Here is a 20,398-nt window from a genome sequence, read left to right on the forward strand (position 1 = left end):
CCAGGGAATCACCAGCAGAAAGTGTAAGTGTAGCAGGTGTATTTGTAAAACCTACTAATGTAAGGCTGCCCATAGATGCCTTTTTTTTTTATTTTTTCAATCAACCAGGGGGCTGGTCAAAAAAGATTTCTGGATTCCCCCATCCACACATGTGAGGTGGATGGAGGAATCTTCTCCGTTGTGCTATTGTATTCTGATAGTAGGACTCCTCTACTGTCAAAATACACTAATCAAGAAAATTTTCTAACAGTTCTGTTTGACAGAAGTTGCCGGTTCAACAGGGAATTTCAATCTAACTATGGGCAGCTTCAATACCTGAATTTGCTAATAGGAGTAGTGACTGGCTCATTAATGTGCTTCTTATCCCTTCACTGTCCGGTCATACACTATTGAAGGGACTAGATCTAGGTATATTACTAAAAGCAGTTGTAAACATCAGTGATAATAAAAACATTTTCAGTTAGCTAACTATAACCTTTTATTCATTCTATGTTTAATCTTGCCCTTAATAAATTTTTTTGCCTTCTAAAGTGCAGGTCATGTGATTGCTGCTGACTCCCAAGACCTGCTGGTGGGCATATAGAGCGGCTCCAGCCACTCCTCCTCTCTTGTGATGTCAGAGATGTCTGCCCCGCTCTATAAACACCCACCAGGTCCTTGATTGCTTGGGAACACACAGCGATTACATGACTTGCTGGTGGGCGTGTATTGGGTGTGGTAGGCACACCTGAGATGTCTGGGAGGCAGCTTCACAAAGGGTAGAGGAGGAATGGCTGTAGGGCAAGCTGTTGTCAATCAAGGCCAGGAGGTTGTGCAGGGGTGTGGTTTGCACTGACTATGGAAGACACAGGCATGCTACATGATTGCACAACATTCCTGTATCTAAGTACGTGATGGCAGAGGACATAGACAGACCACACTAGCATGGATTGGATGTCATGCATACCGTGGTCAGTTTACTAACAGAAGGAGGAGCACAGGCATGATCACCCAGGTAACAGAGAAGAACAGCAGGCACTAATACAATATTAATATGAAAAATCGAGTACAAAACATTAAAGATTCAATGCAAGGATCTTTCATTTTTATCTCAGGGCTCAATGAGCAAAAATTTAAATCCTCTTGGCATGTAAAATAGCTTCAATACATGCATTTCAGCTACCCATACTTCTTCTACTGAAAATTACACAAGCTCAGAGTCACCTTAAAATTTTTCAGCCATGTGCATTCTACAGCATATTGCAGCACGCAGAATATGGAAATCACTTTTACCCATTGTTGAAGCATCCTCTCTTGATATTTTAAAAACAGACTCAAGACACATTCTCCACCCAGGCTTATAGCAACACCACACAAATACTTGAATTCAAAGATTCCAGCACCAATTTGATAAGCACTTTGAGTCCCCAGGGAGCAAAGTGCTATAGCAATATTATTATCATTTTTATATATATATATATATATATATATATAGGCTCCAGTTTCCTCCCACACTCCAAAGACATGCTGATAGGCTATTTGACTTTTGTCGAAATTGGCCCAAGTATGTATATATATGAATGTTAGTTAGAGATCTTAGACTGTATGCTCCCTGAGGGTTAGGGACTGATGTGAATGTATAATATATATATGTAAAGTGCTGTGTAAATTGGTGGTGCTATATAAGTACCTTTAATAAATATAGTCTGCACAGTGGCTAAATGGTTAGCACTTCTGCCTGGAAGTGCTAGGGTTGTTGGTTCAAATCCCAGCCATGACACCACCTGCCTGGAGTTTGCATGTTCTCCCTGTGTCTGCGTGGGTTTCCTCCGGGTACACCAGTTTCCTGCCACACTCCAAAGACATGCTGGTAGGTTAATTGGCTCTTGTCTAAATTGGCCCTAGTATGTGTATGTATGAATGTGAGTTAGGGACCTTAGATTGTACAGCTCTTGAGGCTTAAGGACTGATGTAAATGTATAATATATATGTAAAGTGCTGTGTAAATTGATGGTGCTATATAAGTACCTGAAATAAATAAATGTATTATCTGGTTTCCTGGAGTTCAGCTTAAAGATATCCTCTCATCTCTGGTACTTAGCTCCACCTTCTTGTAATAGTCTGAAACAGGCCATTACACAAAACATCCCAAAGCAACAGTATGTATTTTGTATCGTGGCTTGCACATGGGGTGGGCAGGAGGGGCGGCTGCCCTGAGCCCTGTGGTATTATGTGAGGTAGGGGGGTACTGTGTGGAGAGTTCTCACCTACATGTTGACAATAATAGGTACAGCAGCTTCCACTGCTCCTGTCAGCTTAGTGTGGGAGGAGACAAGCCAGATCTGGAGAGGATGAGAGAGCTAGATGGCCACTATGTGGTGTTTGCTTACCCAGCCCCAATCTCCTCCCAGCAGTAGGGTTAAGGGGCAGATAAGCAAATCCTGCACAGTGCTGATCTGAAAACCAGTAGCATCTCTACTGTGGGGACCCAACACTGCAATCCCATAGCCCTGCAGCAGCTGACATCTGTCGTTGCCATCTGCCTGTCAAAACTGAAGTTAGCTTCCCCTAGGCTCCTCCTCAGCTCTGATCTGCCAAGATAAGGAAGAAGGACATCTCACAGCTATTTGTTCTGGAAGAGGCGGGATTTTTGTTGGGGAGAATTTTGGCTTAGAAAGGGAATTTATGCTTAATGAATGAAAAATTTCACATTTTAGAAAGCTTTGCTGCCATCATTTAAAAAAAATCCCTTTTTTTTTTCTACACAACAGTATGTGAAGTACTAGCGTGAAGGTACAGGAAATATTACTATGCATTTACGTATTCTCAATTTCCTGCTGTCAGTACAGACATAGTTAAAAAGTTATAATTTTATTAAGAACAACACGTCTGTAAGCCAAATGAAAGGAGTTTCCTGTGAAGAATTTAAACAATACATCCCCAAAGTCCTGAACTCCCAGCAGGAGGTTGTGCATTTCCTCCAGTTCCTTATCAGCCCTAAAATAAGCAAAAAGAGGCCGAGCATGTACACACCTTTTCCACATGATAAGTCCTGCCCTACTACAGGAAAAAATGGGATAATGCATAGGGGATGTTAGAGAGAACCATGAAGCCCTTCGGAGCTACAGCTGTCTTTCTGGCTGTCCTACTGACAGGTACAACGCTTATCTTTGATCATTTACATATGATTCTTTTGTTTATTACTATAGTACTGTATGTACCAGTCTGCTGTCTGTTCTTTCCTCGCATCTCTTTCCATTGGTAACTGACGTGCTGCTGATCAGCATTAGCACTTCAAGCCATCCAAACACAATATATATCATGTTTCACAAATGTATGCAACTTCACTAATTAAACACATTATCTACTACAGAAATCCAATCACACGGAAAGAAAACTTTCTGTTTTTTTTTTTTAATCCCACTGAATGTGATCAGATGTTTACTTCACTCTTTAAATGTCTAGATATTTCATTGAAAAGATATATTTGGTAGTATGATGGAAACAGTGCAAAAATGTACCAGGTTTGATGTAAAACACACCTGATCACTATTAATGGCTAAACAGACTACATGTTTTGAAAAAAATTTAATTAAACTTAATTGGAGATTGATTCACATGCACATTTTGCAATTGAACAAACTGGCTTCGATAAAGAAAGAAATTGCCAATTCAGAAGTTTTTAGAAACTTTCTTTGTTATGGAATTTCAGGTTTTGCAAAAATGAATATCATTCACATAATGCCAAGCTGAAATTTCATGGTTGTAAAAATGTATATATATATATATATATATATATATATATATATATATATATATATTTATATATTAATGATATTTGTCAAAATTCCAATTAAAATTCAGTAGTCTTTAAATGGGACTTACTAAAGGGTGGAAGGCATGCAAGAATCTACAAAAGTTCATTGTGATATGAAGTATTGTCAGATTAATTGGTAAATGCATTAGTGTTCATAAACACTGCAAATCAAGTTGGGATTTATTAAAAGGATACTTTCCATAACACCGATGGCACATTTGCAGAGCATCTTTTTTTGCAGATGCATTATTATTACACAATTTAGTTCAAATGGTCAAGCACTTGCTTAGTATGTGAGAGGTAGCTGGATTGTTGCCTGCATCCTCCATCCTTGCTGACCATCAAAAAGCCAAATCATCTTTCTCCAGCAGAGATAGTGGGGTTGATTTACTGAAGGCAAATAGGCTGGCCACTCTATAAGTAAGTGGGGAATTTTCCCTGAAAATTTGCTTTGCTAAGAATTCCCAATCACATGCAAAGAGAATAAAAAGAGTATTTTTGCATACACATGATTGGATGATTGAAGTCAGCAGAGCTTCACCTCTTTCTCTAAGTTAAGTGAAATTCCTCTGCAAAGTGAAAATTCCATTGTGAAGTGGGCAGCCTATTTGCCTATAGTAAATCAACTCCAATGAGTCAATTAATAGTAGTTAGTTTGAAGACACATTGTCACTTTGCCCCATTCAGGTAACAGTGACAGTGTCTTCTGACAGTCCACTTCCCCAGCAAAGTATACTCACTGATTTGCATTACCTCACCACCATCTGCTCAATTAAATCTCACACTCCATTGCTCTAATGGAGCATCTGATTAAGGGGCAGCATGTGACCTCCCCAATTTGACAATGCACAGGTATGTGTGACATCATCCAACTGGGTAAGCTTTAATATCATCCAACACCAGAGCTTACACAGGGTGAACTACTGCATCAGGGAGAGTGGATGGTCAAATATGCCTTGCCGGAAGGAGTGCACTGTCACTTTGCACATCAATCATGTTAAGGATGAAAATAGATCTGTTCCTAGAATAATGTTTTTAAATAAAAGTAACGTCAATGAACCACATGATCTTTTTCTTTCTGTTAGACTTTTATGATTCTATGCTTACCTGACTGACTACATTCTTTCCAAGTCACTGACCTGACACAATAATGCAATCAGTTGGGTCAGAATTCTAAACTAAAAAAGTACTAAAACCTAGATTGTAAGCTCGAAAGAGCAGGGCCCTCGAACCCCTCATGTATTGTTTTGTTACTGTCTTGTCTCATGCTCTGTCCCCCTTGCTACTGTACAGCGCTGAGCATACCCTTTGGCACTATATAAATACTGTATAATAATAATGTCTAGGCAACTGACCTTTTAAGTAGTGAAGCCAGCAGCCAATGTATTTCACTTAGTAAAGGTTTTATAGCACACATTTTTGGTGGCAGTATGGAAACTGAGGTTTATGCATCCATTGTCAATCCTGGAGGCAAGGTTGATTGGGTGTGGTGAACACTCATTCTCCTGCACTTGTATAGCTGTATACATTCACCATGGTCAATTCACTCATTTGTACTACTGAGCATACTGTTGACCAGCCTTTGTTGTTGTTTGTTGTTCCCCTACTATTTCTTTTGGCATTGTGTCCACAGTAGGATTTGCATAGGCAGAGCAGAGTAGGACTGGCCATAGAGGGATTACTCTGACGCAGTTGGCCAGCTTAAACATGTATTGCAATATGTGTGAACCAAATATCCCTATTTGTTGCATAGTTTGCTTGAAAGGGTATATACCAGTGTGCAGAGGGTCCTTCAGAATTTCTAGAGTTAATGTGGTTACACCCCTTTAGCACCTGATGGATAAATGCATGCACTAGCTGTATGGATTTGAGCACAGGGATCTCTTGTTTGTTGTATTGTTGGGTCAGTAGCCAGACCTGAACCTTGTAGCTCTCCCCATTGTGTCTTTTCCCCTATGCTAGCATTGTGTCCACAGTAGCACTTGTGTAGGCAGGGCAGAGTAGGACTGGCCATAGAGGGATTACTCTGACGCAGTTGGCCAGCTTAAACAGCTTAAACATGTATTGCAATATGTGTGAACTAAATATCCCTGTTCTTTATTGCAAAGTCTGCTGGAAAGGGTATATACCAGTGTGCAGAGGGTCCTTCAGAATTTCTACTGTTGTCCAGTCTGCCACTTGCACTGTACAGTCTGAGGTTTAAATGTGCCCCAATCCCAGCCCCTCAACATGGATGTCAGTGTGCTAATATGGACTATGTACCTTATATTCCAAATCACTGAGACAAAGCAGTAATAAGAAAACATTTTTAAACCCAAGATATCCACTGTCCCCAAATGTACATCCATTTTCATACCAATTAATTAAATTATTAAGATATAGTATTATTATCATTCAGGATTTATATAGCGCCAACAGTTTGCGCAGCGCTTTACAACATGAGGGCAGACAGTACCATTACAGTACAATTCAATACAGGAGGAATCAGAGGCCCCTGCTTGTTAGCGCTTCCAATCTAAAGTATACATGGAAATATTTTAAAAATGTAAAGATTATGTCGACTTTCACATATAACAAACAGTACCACACCCAAAAAGTCAGTATCAAATATTAAAGTTGGGTACTTTGTTACTTACTAGCATTTTACTTTTTATTGTTATTATTTTCATTATAAAACAGCAGTTTATGTTTATATTATAGGGCAGTCTTTCTCAACTTTTTTGCCTCAAAGGAACCCCTAAAATAATTTTCTGGTCTTGCAGAACCCATGGTTCAACCAATTCTTTGGGTATCAGTGGGACAAAAGCCCCTTATATTGGTAGTCAGTGGGAAGAATGCACTCCTTACAATGGTGGTCAGTATGCAATCGTTACAAACAGCTAAAAAAAATTGGTCTCATGCTGCTGGCACTGCCAAGTGACATTGGCCCTGGATCTATGCATATGCCTTCAAATAAGAGGTCAATCAGCCACAGATAAAAGAACTAACTACCTCTGATGGAACTTTAGGGTTCCACAGAACCCTGATTGAGAATGGCTGCATTTCCAGTAGTGCTTGAACAATGGTAGCCTTTATGCTGCTAACTAAACATGTACTCCAGAAAACAATGTACTTCATTTCTGAACTTAAATTGTATGTATAGATGTATTAGGAAAGGCTTAGAACCCCTGTAAAGTTTTTTTGCGTTCTGTGTCCCTGCTTGGGAGATTTGCCCTCTTATGTTTGTCCTGATGACCATTATAAGTTAGATAGAAAGTGATGGGAAATCCAACATTTTAGTGTTGTCACCAAAATTATAGGTTTATTTATTTCAGGTACTTATATAGCACCCTCAGTTTACACAGCGCTTTACACATATATTGTACATTCACATGAGTCCCTAACCCTCAAGGGATGTACAATCTAAGGTCCCTAACTTACATTCATACATACACATACTAGGGACAATTTTAGACATGAGCCAATTAACCTACCAGCATGTCTTTGGAGTGTGGGAGGAAACCAGAGTACCTTGTAGTCAGTCTCCCTCTTCACCTGGTTCCTTCATAACTGTAATTGTACTACTGTAACTGTAAATGCACCATTTCAGAGACAAGTTCATGCAGCCTCAAGATGAGGGTGGGTTCAGGAAGGTGCTTTGTTTGGCCTGCTCTAAATTTGGCTTTGAATAGAATCACAGCATCCTGGAGTTTAGAAACTATAATGTTGACAGCTATATACACTATATAGCCAAAAGTATTGGGACACCCCTCCAAATCATTGGATTCCGGTGTTCCAATCACCACCATGGCCACAGGTGTATAAAATCAAGCGCCTAGGCATGCAGATGCTTCTACAAACATTTATGAAAGAATGGGTCGCTCTCAGGAGCTCAGTGAATTCAAGAGTGGTACCGTGATAAGGTGCCACTTGTGCAATAAGTCCATCTGTGAAATTTCCTTGCTACTAAATATTCCAAAGTCAACTTTTATTGGTATTATAACAAAGTGGAAGCAACTGGGAATAACAACTGAGCCATGAAGTGGTAGGCCATGTAAAATGACAGAGCAGGGTCAACGCATGCTGAAGCGTACAGTGCTCAGAAGTCAACTGTCTGCAGAGTCAATAGCTAAAGACCTCCAAACTTCGTGTGTACTTCAGATTAGCACAACAACAGTGTGTAATGTGTGAATGGGTTTCCATGGCCGAGCAGCTGCTTCCAAGCCTTATATCACCAGAAGAGTTGTAGCTGTTATAGCTGCAAAGGGTGGGCCAACTCAATATTGAACCCTACAGACTAAGACTGGGATGTCATTAAACTTCATGTGCTTGTGAAGGCAGGCGCCCCAATACTTTTGGCACTATAGTGTATGTGCGGTCCAGAAAACGTTTGCTGTTCTGACTGAGCAATATTAATGAATATATTTAGAAAAACAGAAGCAAGATGCTTTCATTCGTTCCAGGACCTTGACTTGTTTTGCATGAACATTTTCCATTTGCAATGAAACTTTCCATTTGTTCAGATTATGAGAAGTGTTATCATAGCTAAAGGCGTATGGTTTCTGTATTTTCCTTTACTTGCCAGTGGTTGGAAAAGAGGACACAAAAGCATTTTGCTTTTATTTTCTTAATAGGCAAATGGTCAGGTGTATGCATTGGAAAGGAAAGGGGGAGGGGCAGTAAAGGGTGGCATTGAAATGTGAGTGGAATTACAAGTGTGACTTACCTACCCCTACCTCATAGAACCTTTGTTAACTCTCATAAAAAAGACAAACCACACTACCATCTACTTTATTATCTGCTGGTGGAAAACAACAGACTATGCAGTAACAACTGGCAGCCAGAGACCATGTAATCTAGGCTTTTACTGGGAATCAACAGCTATTTTTTATTCCTGGCAAGAAAGAGGTCACTTCTTGTTCACACTACTTGTGTGAATTTGTAAGGCTGGCAAACTAGATTCATGTGAAATGTGCATCTGGCAGGTTAACAATAACCTATAAAGTCTTCAAGCTTCACTGTTCTATACTAGATCTTCTCTTAAAACAGTAAGAAAAATAAAACCATAAAAAATAACAGTCTAGCCTTCAATTGTATCTAAAGCCAAAACAGTATTTTGGGGGATATGGGGTATGGAAAAGCCAAAACCTCAGATTTTTTTTTTTGCTATATGAACACTGTCAACAGAACTTAAAGTGAGGGAAAAATCCTAAATTTTGAGTGTTCACCACAAGAGAAAAGGGGAAATCTTCCATAAGGAACACTTGTTCTGATGACAACTGCCCAAGGGATTTCAATTATTTTTAGTGATTTCCTTTTACTTCCTGTTGTGTCTATGGGACAGGGAGTGAAGTCAAATTTTGATAAATTATAGAGGTTTTAACCATTTACTCTATCCAAAACAAAAAAAAATGTTTGTCTGTAAATTTAATTTAATTTGCATAACGTTTTCTGCTCAAAAAATAAATTTAAAGGGTAACTCCACTTTTTTTGAGAAAAAACAAACAATCCCCCCTGGATGATCTACGTACACTGCAAGGATTTCAACAAACCTTGTTGCAGATACCTATATTTTGTTTTTCTGAAGAAATGGCTGTTTTTTTCGTGTCCATGTGCAGAGAATCTGTACGGGAGTGAGTTTATAATTATCAATCAGGTGCTGTACCTGCAAGGCTCTAATGAGGAAAGTGGTAAGCTCTGTATCCCTTTAAATGTGTTTTCCCTTTGGAAAGGGATATTTTTGTTGCAGGGGACGCCCCAAATCTGACTTGTATCTTAGTGCAGACTTCTGGGAAAATTAATGTGCCAATCACACAAGCAGGAAATTACATTTCTGGGGGGCGTTCTGTGCACCATCTGTGTACAGAACACCTCCAGATAGCCATATTGCATTTTACAGAAAATTACAGCACTGCGGATTGAAAAGAAAAAGTAATTTTAGTAACCTTCAATTACAATATGACTTGTGTCACAATTGAATACACTATATTATTTTTTTTTATTTGCTATTTTTTTCCCACAAAAGTGGAATTACCCTTGAAAGCATATCAATTGCCGATGTAGTGGATTTTTTTATTATTTTTACATCTCTACTCATATTTTGCCAAGATCCACTTCTTGATAAAGCTCTCCATCACCCAACAAACAATCATAACAGAAGTTAGTGAAGAGAAGAATGCTGCCAACAATCAGGAGATTATTGTTATTATGGTTATTTGTGGGCACCTTCTAGCCATGTCATTGGTTAGACCAAAAATAAATAGTGTAAATGTTTTTGTGTGAATATGAACAATACCTGCTAACAAGAACATAAAAGAGAATTTTTGAACATTATGTGTAATGATAATTATTTTTTCTTATTTTCATTTTCTGCCATTTTACTGTTGTGTAAACATTCATTTGGAAGGTTTTGCTAAATATGTTTTACATTTTTTTAGTATGATTTTTGGATAGCTTTAAGAATTTTGTTTTAGCATCATTTAAATTGCTCTTCAGTTATTTGGCTGATACTCATTCAGAATCTTATCCATTTATGTAAACCATCTTTGCATGGAAACCATTCAGTGAATTAACAATACAAATAACTGTGTAAATGGGTTTATGTAAGATGCTTTCTTTTGTAGTCAAGATCATGCTTTGTCTAAGAATAGGGTAAATGTAGCTACAGAGTCAAAATGAATAATAAACCGTAAATATAAACCAGAGAGTAAAGATTGTGTTCATGTCACTATGCTACACACAAACACACATTGCAGATTAACGTTCCTGTAATTGTTAGTACATGAAGCTCTATTCAAAGAAAATCTCTTAAGTGCTGCCAATTCTCTAAGCTGGCCCTTTTCCTCTTTCATCTTTTCTGTGATTCACAGACAACATAAAAGGAAAAAACAGAAGCATACATGTAATAAAAAAAAAAACAGCCTGTGAACATATCATGTAATGAACAGGAAGGCAGTAGTGGCACACCTAATGAATATCTTGATTAATGAACAATTGTTTGTTCATATAGTGTGCTCTCTATAAACAGATAAAATGTTAAACAATTAGATTGCAATGCCTTCTTGTCCAAAACAAAACTGTGATTAGACTTTATTTGCCATACAGTGGTAAAGCTACTGCCCAAATCTTGCTTTAGAGACACAAGTTACTAAAGGGCTTCCTCCCAGGCCAGGTGAGGCCTTGGTCTCGAAAGAGAGTATTTCAAAGAGAGTTCCCAACAAAATATGGATGGATGGGTGAGTTTGCTTTGAATATTAAAAATTAGTTAAGCATTTTAGGTTTTTGGGGCTCTGAAACAGTTAAAGCAGGGCTACACCCAAAATGAGAAATTCCACTTTAAGGCTCCCCCATTTGTGAAATGGCACTTTTTGGGTGGGAGGGGGAAGTACCTGATTTTGACAGTTCTCCTCCCCCCTCCCTCCCTCCCTGCAATCTTCTGGAACATGTGACAGGTTTCAGAAGACTACAGGACCATTGACATTTCACAGCACAGCTCTCACAAGCGCAGTGCGCACAAGGTTGTGAAACTGCAAGCTATCACAGCCAGGCGCCCACAATTGAGATGCCAGGAACAGAAGACTGAGGGAAGGAACGGCTCGGGTGAGCACATTGCTGGATCATGGGACCGGTGAGTGGCTGTTTATTAAAATTCAGCAGTTACTTTTTTTGTGGCTGTTGATTTTTAATTCCTTCACAGGAGTTTGGAGCTCCTCATTAAGTTCTGAAAGTGTAACAAAAACAAATCTCGGCAAAATACACTGACTTACATTGAACACTACACAGTTTTTCAGTGTTGACCAGCAAATGACTAAGTGGTTAGCAATTCTGCCTGGCAGCATTAGGGTCTTCAGGATGAATTCCAACTATGGCACTACCTGCCTGGAGTTTGCATGACTTCCTGTAACTGAATGGGTTTCCTCCACTTTCTTTCCACATTCCAAAGACATGCTGGTAGGTTAATTGGCTCCTGTCTAAATTAGCCTAGTATGTGTTTGTATGAATGTGCATTAAGGACCTTAGATTGTACACCCCTTGAGGGTTAGGGACTGATGTGAATGCACAATATAGTAGTAGTAGTAGAGTTTTTGGAGTTAGCTGAATGCAAAGCAGTGCAGTCCATAAGATAACCTTACAAGAAGAGCTTAAATTGCTGGTATTCAGCTTTCAAAATGGCAGTTGAGAATTGATCTCTAGGGCTGGCATCACTCCTGTATAAAAGCCTGCTGCTTTCTTAATGCTTATACAGTTAGTACTGTCAGCTGTCCTATGTAAAAGAAACCAGATATACCCCTCAGCACCAGCATAACACCTCAGCATCTAGAGTGCTGTGTTCCCTGCCCAATCAGAACACTCTCGCCGATACTGCAGCTAATCTACTGGCCAGTAAGTATACTTTCCATCACAACCATCAGTCCATCCCATCATGCCAGGGTGCTAGGTGTAATCCTAGACTCCCATCTGTCCTTCCAGCCCCAGATCCAATCGCTGACAAAATCATGTAGACTTCACCTCCGCAACATCTCCAAGATACGCCCGTTCCTAACCACGGAAACCACTAAACTACTTATTCACTCCCTTGTCATATCACGTCGACTACTGTAACTCCCTACTCATTGGCCTACCTAATCGCAGGCTATCTTCTCTTCAGTCTATCATGAATGCTGCTGCCAGACTCATTCACCTTACTAACCGTTCCGTATCCGCCACCCATCTCTGCCAATCCCTCCACTGGCTTCCCATTGCCCAACAGATAAAATTCCAAACACTAACAATGACAAATAAAGCCAACCACAACACTGCCCCAATTTACATAACCGATCTTATCTCTAAATATCACCCAAACCGTACACTCCGCTCCTCGGAAGACCTCTTACTCTCTAGCTCCCTTATCTCCTCCTCCCATGCTCGTCTCCAAGACTTCTCCAGGGCGTCACCCATCCTCTGGAACTATCGCCTACTCTACTTACTTTTAGGCTATCACTGAAAACCTATCTCTTCAGGGAAGCCTAATACGCCCTCTGCTAATATCGGAATCCTCTACTCTTCCAACCACTCCATCCCCCACAGTTATTACCTATTGTATCGTTCACCCCTCCCTCCTAGATTGTAAGCTCCAAGGAGCAGGACCCTCAAATTCCTCTTGTATTGAACTGTATTGTTGCTGTATTGTCTCCCACTATAATGTAAAGTGCTGAGCAAACCGTTGGCGCTATATAAATCCTGTATATTAATAATAATAATAATCTGGGGTGGGGTCCTCACATCCCCACCTCCCAGAGAGTGGGTCCTCACCAATCAGCTGCTAGTTAGCTGTAAGTGATAGAAAAATGTTAATAAATCTTGGGGTGGGCAGAAAACTCTGCCAAATCTAGAGATGAAATGTGTGCGGCAGCTCTTCATGGTTCTTGTGCCTGGCTGGTGGCTCAAAGAGGGAGGTGGTTACAACATGGCTAGGATTAGGTGTAATGTTCTGTTCTGCTTTCCCGGTGACCAGGCTCAGAACAAATCTAACATGCTTTCTTCCCTTTACTCAGGGAAAGAGTGCTAGCTCCTGTGCCACAGAAAAAGAATGCTGTCTGTACATGCATATCAGCAGATAACAAACATTAGTGTCACATGGATTTCACAGAATCTTACTCTACTATGGCACAGTTAGGGCTTGTTCACACTTGACTTCTTCCCAAACACCCCTATAGCATTTGACAGGCGTTAGACTGGCATTTTACAAGCATTAAAAACGCTCCCCAAATGCCCTATGAGCGGTTTTGAGGCGTTTTATAGGCGTTTTACAAGCGTTAAGACCGCACCACAAATGCCTATAATGAATTTAATGGTATTAACACCCTGCAAATGCCTCACAAATGCCTTGCGAATGCCTGCCAGGCATCTGAGGAGCGTCACCATAGACTTGAATGGGAGGCGTTGAAAGGCTTCAACTCCACCTGATGTCAATTTTGACGTGACGCTAACACTTCAGTGTGAACAGCACTATGTGTTGTCATGTGTATCATTTTCATAGCTGTTTGAGGAGCATTAAAAAAGCCCCTTAAACGCCTGCTTTCAATGCTAGTGTGAACTGAGCCTTAGACTACTCACACACTGTGCAGCACACTGTTATTACAAACTGGCATTGATAAAATAACGATAAGCCCACTGAGCAGTCAGGTTGAGGGAAAAAAATGTGAGAGACCTACACCAGTATATTCAGAACTGAAGCATGTAAGAATCTTCCGTAAAGTTAGAAAATGTGTAAGTACAGGTTTTTATCAATACAACTTTTCCCGTAGTAGTGGTTGTAAACCCTAACATATACCCATTGAAGTGACTGGCCTCAGGTAATACACAGAGATGAAACAAATCCTCCTACATAAGTTGTACCTGTTTATCTACACATTCTCTTCATCCATTCAAAGTACTGAATTTATAGAGCTGGTCTGAGGTTCAGAAAACAGGGGCCAGAGAGCTGAAATTACAGTTTGCAGAGCTCAGTGACGAGAGCTCTGAGAGCTGATTGGTGGGAAGGGACACAACCCCCTTCACACAGCTCACAGGAACCGAGCTGCTGGAGGTCCCTCCCCATCACCATTTGTCTCTTGGTGTCAGGAAAACCAGAAGTGATAAATGCTGCAAGCAGAGGAACAAAGCAGCAGACAGAAATAAACACTTAGTGCTCTTAATTGAGACAAGCACACACTACAAAGGATTATGCTTTGTCCATATTTCATGTTTAAGGTTTACAACCGCTTTAGTGTCCTAGATACAGCCATTTGTGTAGTTTTGGATAGAGTGGGAAGAGTTAAAAAATTGGTCAACTTTTTTTAAGCCCCATTGGGAAGATTTTCCATCACTTCCTATCCCTGTCACTGCCACTTGCCTTTATTATTTTAACAATAATAACTACATGAATGCAAGGCAGTGCAGTCCATAAGATAACCTTACAAGAAGAGCTTAAATTGCTGGTATTCAGCTTTCAAAATGGCAGTTGAGAATTGATCTCTAGGGCTGGCATCACTCCTGTATAAAAGCCTGCTGCTTTCTTAATGCTTATACAGTTAGTACTGTCAGCTGTCCTATGTAAAAGAAACCAGATATACCCCTCAGCACCAGCATAACACCTCAGCATCTAGAGTGCTGTGTTCCCTGCCCAATCAGAACACTCTCGCCGATACTGCAGCTAATCTACTGGCCAGTAAGTATACTTTCCATCACAACCATCAGTCCATCCCATCATGCCAGGGTACTAGGTGTATTCATGCCAGTATATTCAGAACTGAAGCATGTAAGAATCTTCCGTAAAGTTAGAAAATGTGTAAGTACAGGTTTTTATCAATACAACTTTTCCCGTAGTAGTGGTTGTAAACCCTAACATATACCCATTGAAGTGACTGGCCTCAGGTAATACACAGAGATGAAACAAATCCTCCTACATAAGTTGTACCTGTTTATCTACACATTCTCTTCATCCATTCAAAGTACTGAATTTATAGAGCTGGTCTGAGGTTCAGAAAACAGGGGCCAGAGAGCTGAAATTACAGTTTGCAGAGCTCAGTGACGAGAGCTCTGAGAGCTGATTGGTGGGAAGGGACACAACCCCCTTCACACAGCTCACAGGAACCGAGCTGCTGGAGGTCCCTCCCCATCACCATTTGTCTCTTGGTGTCAGGAAAACCAGAAGTGATAAATGCTGCAAGCAGAGGAACAAAGCAGCAGACAGAAATAAACACTTAGTGCTCTTAATTGAGACAAGCACACACTACAAAGGATTATGCTTTGTCCATATTTCATGTTTAAGGTTTACAACCACTTTAATGTCCTAGATACAGCCATTTGTGTAGTTTTGGATAGAGTGGGAAGAGTTAAAAAATTGGTCAACTTTTTTTAAGCCCCATTGGGAAGATTTTCCATCACTTCCTATCCCTGTCACTGCCACTTGCCTTTATTATTTTAACAATAATAACTACATGATATGGTTGGGGAAATTGTTGTTACATTTTGCCACCTCCAAACTCAAAGAATCTGTTACAAATAAATAGGGGAACATATTTTCCTTGTAAGAGTCATAGGATTACCTGTAGCCATATAGCCACTTCTTCTTTTTTGTAGGTTTTTAATTGTTGGACTACATTATCTAGTAATATTTTAGTCCAAAAAGATTATATATGGCCATTCATAGCATATATTTGTAATTTTAACTATAATAATCATTGAATGTGGTGGTAACAAAATTAAAGATACTTGTGCAAAATCATGCAATTCCAAGGGCAGTATGGTTTCTTACTGTTCTTTGGAAATGACTGTATCACTGAGAGTTGTAAATATGTCTTGTTATCTTGTTATAGGAAAGTCACCTTAGCAACAGAGGTACATAGAGACATTGGAGTAGCAATATCTATATGTGCACTTGTATGTGCAGTTATTTAACTAGAATTATTGCAATAGGTTATACCAGGCTCAGTCCCTTGTCAGATGTAGTCTGAGCTTAAATTTGAATTACCTGCACAGATGGCGGTCTAGACAGCTTCTAACATTTTTGCTGTATATGGGTACTTTCTACTACAGTGGCTAAGTGGTTAGCACTTCCACCTGGCAGCACTAGGGTTATTGGTTTGAATCCCACCCATGACGCTATCTGCCTGGAGTTTGCATTTTCTGCCTGTGTGGCTTTCCTCCTGTTACTCTTGTTTCCTCCCACACTCCAAAGACATGCTGGTAGGTTAATTGGCTCCTGTCTAATTTGGCCCCAGAATGTGAATGTATGAATGTGAGTTAGAGACCTTAGATTGTAAGCTCTTTGAAGGCAGGGACTTATGTGACTGTACAATATATATGTAAAGCACTGCATTAATTGATGGCACTATATAGGCACCTGTAATAAATAAATACAATAGTGTCAGTCCACATTGGAGAATTTGTGTTACCAATAGTTCCTGGATGCTTTTCACAGCCCAGCAACAATGTGAAAAGGCTCTGGGTGCACATGCATATTTTGCCTAATATGATGATGGTATTAGGACTTTGAGGCTGTCTACATAGTAATGAAATACAAGAAGAAGTCTGAACAATTTAAAGCAGTGTTTCAAATTCTATTACATCTGTACTCCTAAATGGAGCATTAGCTCTTGGCACTAAAGGAACCTGTTCATACCAAGAACAAGTGCAAATCCTGCAGATCACCTGTCACTAAGATTTAAAGTGTCCCTAATATTTAACCGGCTCCCAACCGTGCTATAGGACAAAGGACGGCTACAGCACGGTTGTGGGATCCTGGGACGATGTCCATGACGTCATTCCAGAACCCGTCCCCCTGTGTACTCCCAGCGGCGCGCACCCAGTGCCGCCGGTGATCGCTGTGTCATATGGACACAGTTGATTACGGGGTACGGTAAATGGCCAATCACGGCGGTCTTTTACCGTGTGATCAGCTGTGTCCAATGACACGGCGATCACCGGGTAAATACAGTTGCAGGTTCTCGGCTGCACTTTCCTCGCACTGTCACAACGTGAGGAAAGTACTGCCGAAAACAGGCAGTTGTCAGTGAAGGGATCGGCACTGATCATCAGGGCACCAGGGCATCAGGGCACTGATGATCATTGCCACGCAGTGCCGCCCACCTGTGCCACCCACCGGTTCCCATCAGTGCTGCCCACCTGTGCCCATCAGTGCCACCCACTTGTGCCCCTCAGTGGCACCCACATGCTAATCAATGCTGCCCACCTCTGTCCATCAGTGCCACCCACCTGTGACCAGCAGTGCCACCCTCCTGTGCCCATCAATGTCACCCACCTGTTCCACTCAGCAGTGCCACCCACCTGTGCCCAACAGTGCCACCCACCTTTGCCCTGCAGTGCCAACGACCTGTGCCCATCAGTGCCACCCACCTGTGCCCAGCAGTGCCCCCCACCTGTGCCCTGCAGTGCCGCCCACCAGTGCTGCCCACCAGTGCCATCTATCAGTGCAGCATCATCAGTGCCACCTATCAATGCCTCCTATCAGTGCCCATCAGTACTGCTTATCCATGCCACCTCATCAGTGCCAATCAGTGCTGCCAATCCGTGCCCATCAGTGCTGCCTATCAGTGCAGCATCATCAACGCACACCAGTGAAGAAGAAAAATGACCTGTTAGCAAACTTTTATAATAGATACAAAGGAAATCTTTTTTTTTCAAAATGTTTGCTATTTTTATGTTTATAGCACAAAAAATAATACACCCAGTGGCAATTAAATACCATCAAAAGAAAACTCTATTTGTGTGAAAAAAATGATAAAAATTTCATATGGGTACAGTGTTGCATGACTGCACAATTGTCATTCAAAGTGCGACAGCGCTGAAAGCTGAAAATTGGCCTGGGCAGGAAGGGGTATAAGTGCCCAGTAGGCAAGTGGTTAAACAGCCCCTTACTAACCCTTAACCTGAACATTAAACTTCACCCTAACACTTAACCTCCTATACAGTTTACCCTCAACCTAACCTTAACACCAAACATAACCTCTAAAGTTGCTTAAAGCAGGCCATAGACAAGTCGAAAATTGAATGCAACATTCTTGGTCGTTCATTTTTCGCATTACTAGTGTGCCAGCTGGGGCATGTGATTTTCATGCCACAATCAAAACTGCCTGATCCAACATGCTGGATTTTGTTTTGAAAAACGAAACACATTATGGCACAATTGTATGTGCCATTTTCATTTTCCGATAGAACGTTCAGTTTTTGACTCATCTAGTGCCTCTTAACCTCCCCCAACTTAAAGCCCAGCAATAACCACAATTTTTATTTAGTTTTGTATACAGTGAAGTGGAGGTAGAAACTCTGTCAGATATGATTACTGCCTATGTCCCCAGTGCAGAGACATACTGGTAACAGAAATGGCAAAAGTGCATTTCGTAGGCTAGGAAAAGGTAAGACATGTAGCAGGTTTTCATTGTGTTCTGTCTTAATGTCTCAAATGATAGTCTCAACTCATTTCTTCCCCAGCTATCACTGGGGCAGAAAGTCATGGGAAATCTCCCCAATGGAGACACAGACAGCATAAATACCTGAAAGAAGTTCTGAAGCATACGCACTGTACTGAGAATAAAAAATGGTTTTGGCTCGGACTGATCTTTCACTTCACAAAACCTAACCTTGATACTAAAAGATGAAACTGAATGAATTACACTGACATAACCAACCTCTCAACTAAGCCCTTACACTGAATGAATTTCTTGTTTGGTATACTTACCATGTTCTACTTTGGGTAAACCTGGGCCACATTTTCACACTGCAGATAGCTTTGCCCTGAAAGGCATTAGATGCGGACAGTCAGAGCCCATAAATTATGTTCTAATCCCTAAATGGTCATGTTTTTAAGACCTCCTTAAACATTTACAGGCCATTTAAAGTGAATGTAAAGGCTCAAGGTTTTTTAACTTCAAGCATACTATGCATGAAGGAAAAAAACCTTCTGTGTGCAGCAGCCCCCTCAATACTTACTTGAGCTCCATCTTGATCCAGCAATGTGCATGAGAGCCTCGGCTGTCCAGGGACTCTACCTGCTCAGTGGCTGGGACAGCAATGGGAGCCATTGGCTCCCGTTGTTGTAAATCACAGCCAATGAGGAGAGAGTGGAGCAGGGCCGAGCTGCGGCTATGTGTGAATGGACATGCAGAGCAGTGGCTTGGGAGTAAGCTGCTTGCTCTGGGGGCACTAGGCTGGAGGGAGGGTCCAGGAGCACCTCCGGGGGACCCAAAAAGAGAAGGATTGGTGCTGCTTAGTTTTTTAATTGCCTTTAATTAAATTTTAACTTGTGTCCCAAATTAATGATTACCACAGTCCTTTTCACTGACAATGGCCCTGAAAACTAGCCATGAAAATGAGCAATGAGCTATTGTTGGGGATGATAATAATGCAAACATTAATGCTACCTACCAATACCAGTGTTGAGATGTTTAGCCTGTTTGCTACAAGTAAAAGTTAGCAGCTGCAAATGAAGTAGCTGCTGACTTCTAATAAAAAAGACACTTTAAAAAAGGATCCAGTGCCATCCTCACCTGCGCTGTGTGAATGGCCTCACAGCCTCATGAGACCTGTGATGTGCCCAGGAGGTTGTGGGCAGAAGGGAGGGGACTTCCAGTGAAATTGCCTAAGCGAGTTGGCAGCGGGTACCTACAAAAATTAAGTACCCTTACATCACCCCCCCAAAAATAAAAATGCCCAAAGTGTTAGCGGAGGGGGGAGGAGGACATATAGCGTAGCTTCCCCTTTAGGGTGAAGTTCCACTTTAATTAAATATAATTATACGAGGGGCGTTCAAGGCAAATTGGGACATTTAATTTTCCAAGTATAAGCGGCGCTAACATGGCGGTACTACATGCAGTAGTAAGTGGCAAGTGTGTCCTAGTACTGATAGGCTGTGCACTTGTTTCGGGCCAGTCCAAAGAGCATGTGGTGGTGAAGTTTCTTGTGAATGAAGGCATAAAACCCACGGATATGTACAGAAGACTTCATGCATAGTATGGTGATGAGACGCTCAGCTGCAGTAAGACATTTCAATAGTGTCAACGTTTCAAAGATAGCCGTATGTCTGTCAGTGACCATCTTTGCCATGGTGGTTCCAGCACACAGCAGTCATTCCTGTGAACATTC

The 20,398-nt window shown here is 41.0% G+C and overlaps 1 protein-coding gene across 1 annotated transcript in view; it reads left to right on the forward strand.

Moving 5' to 3' along the window:
• Window positions 1-3,000: 3,000 nt before the first annotated feature.
• Window positions 3,001-20,398, forward strand: part of EMCN (endomucin) — a 172,255-nt gene continuing 154,857 nt past the window's right edge. The window contains exon 1 of the mRNA XM_089680549.1: window positions 3,001-3,134. Within this exon, the coding sequence (XP_089536675.1) occupies window positions 3,071-3,134 (64 nt within the window). The 5' untranslated portion in view covers window positions 3,001-3,070. The remainder of the gene's footprint in view (window positions 3,135-20,398) is intronic.

Source organism: Staurois parvus, unplaced genomic scaffold (genome assembly GCF_062004578.1).
Source record: "Staurois parvus isolate SC_StPar_1 unplaced genomic scaffold, SC_StPar_1.0 ptg000244l, whole genome shotgun sequence".
NCBI lineage: Eukaryota > Metazoa > Chordata > Amphibia > Anura > Ranidae > Staurois > Staurois parvus.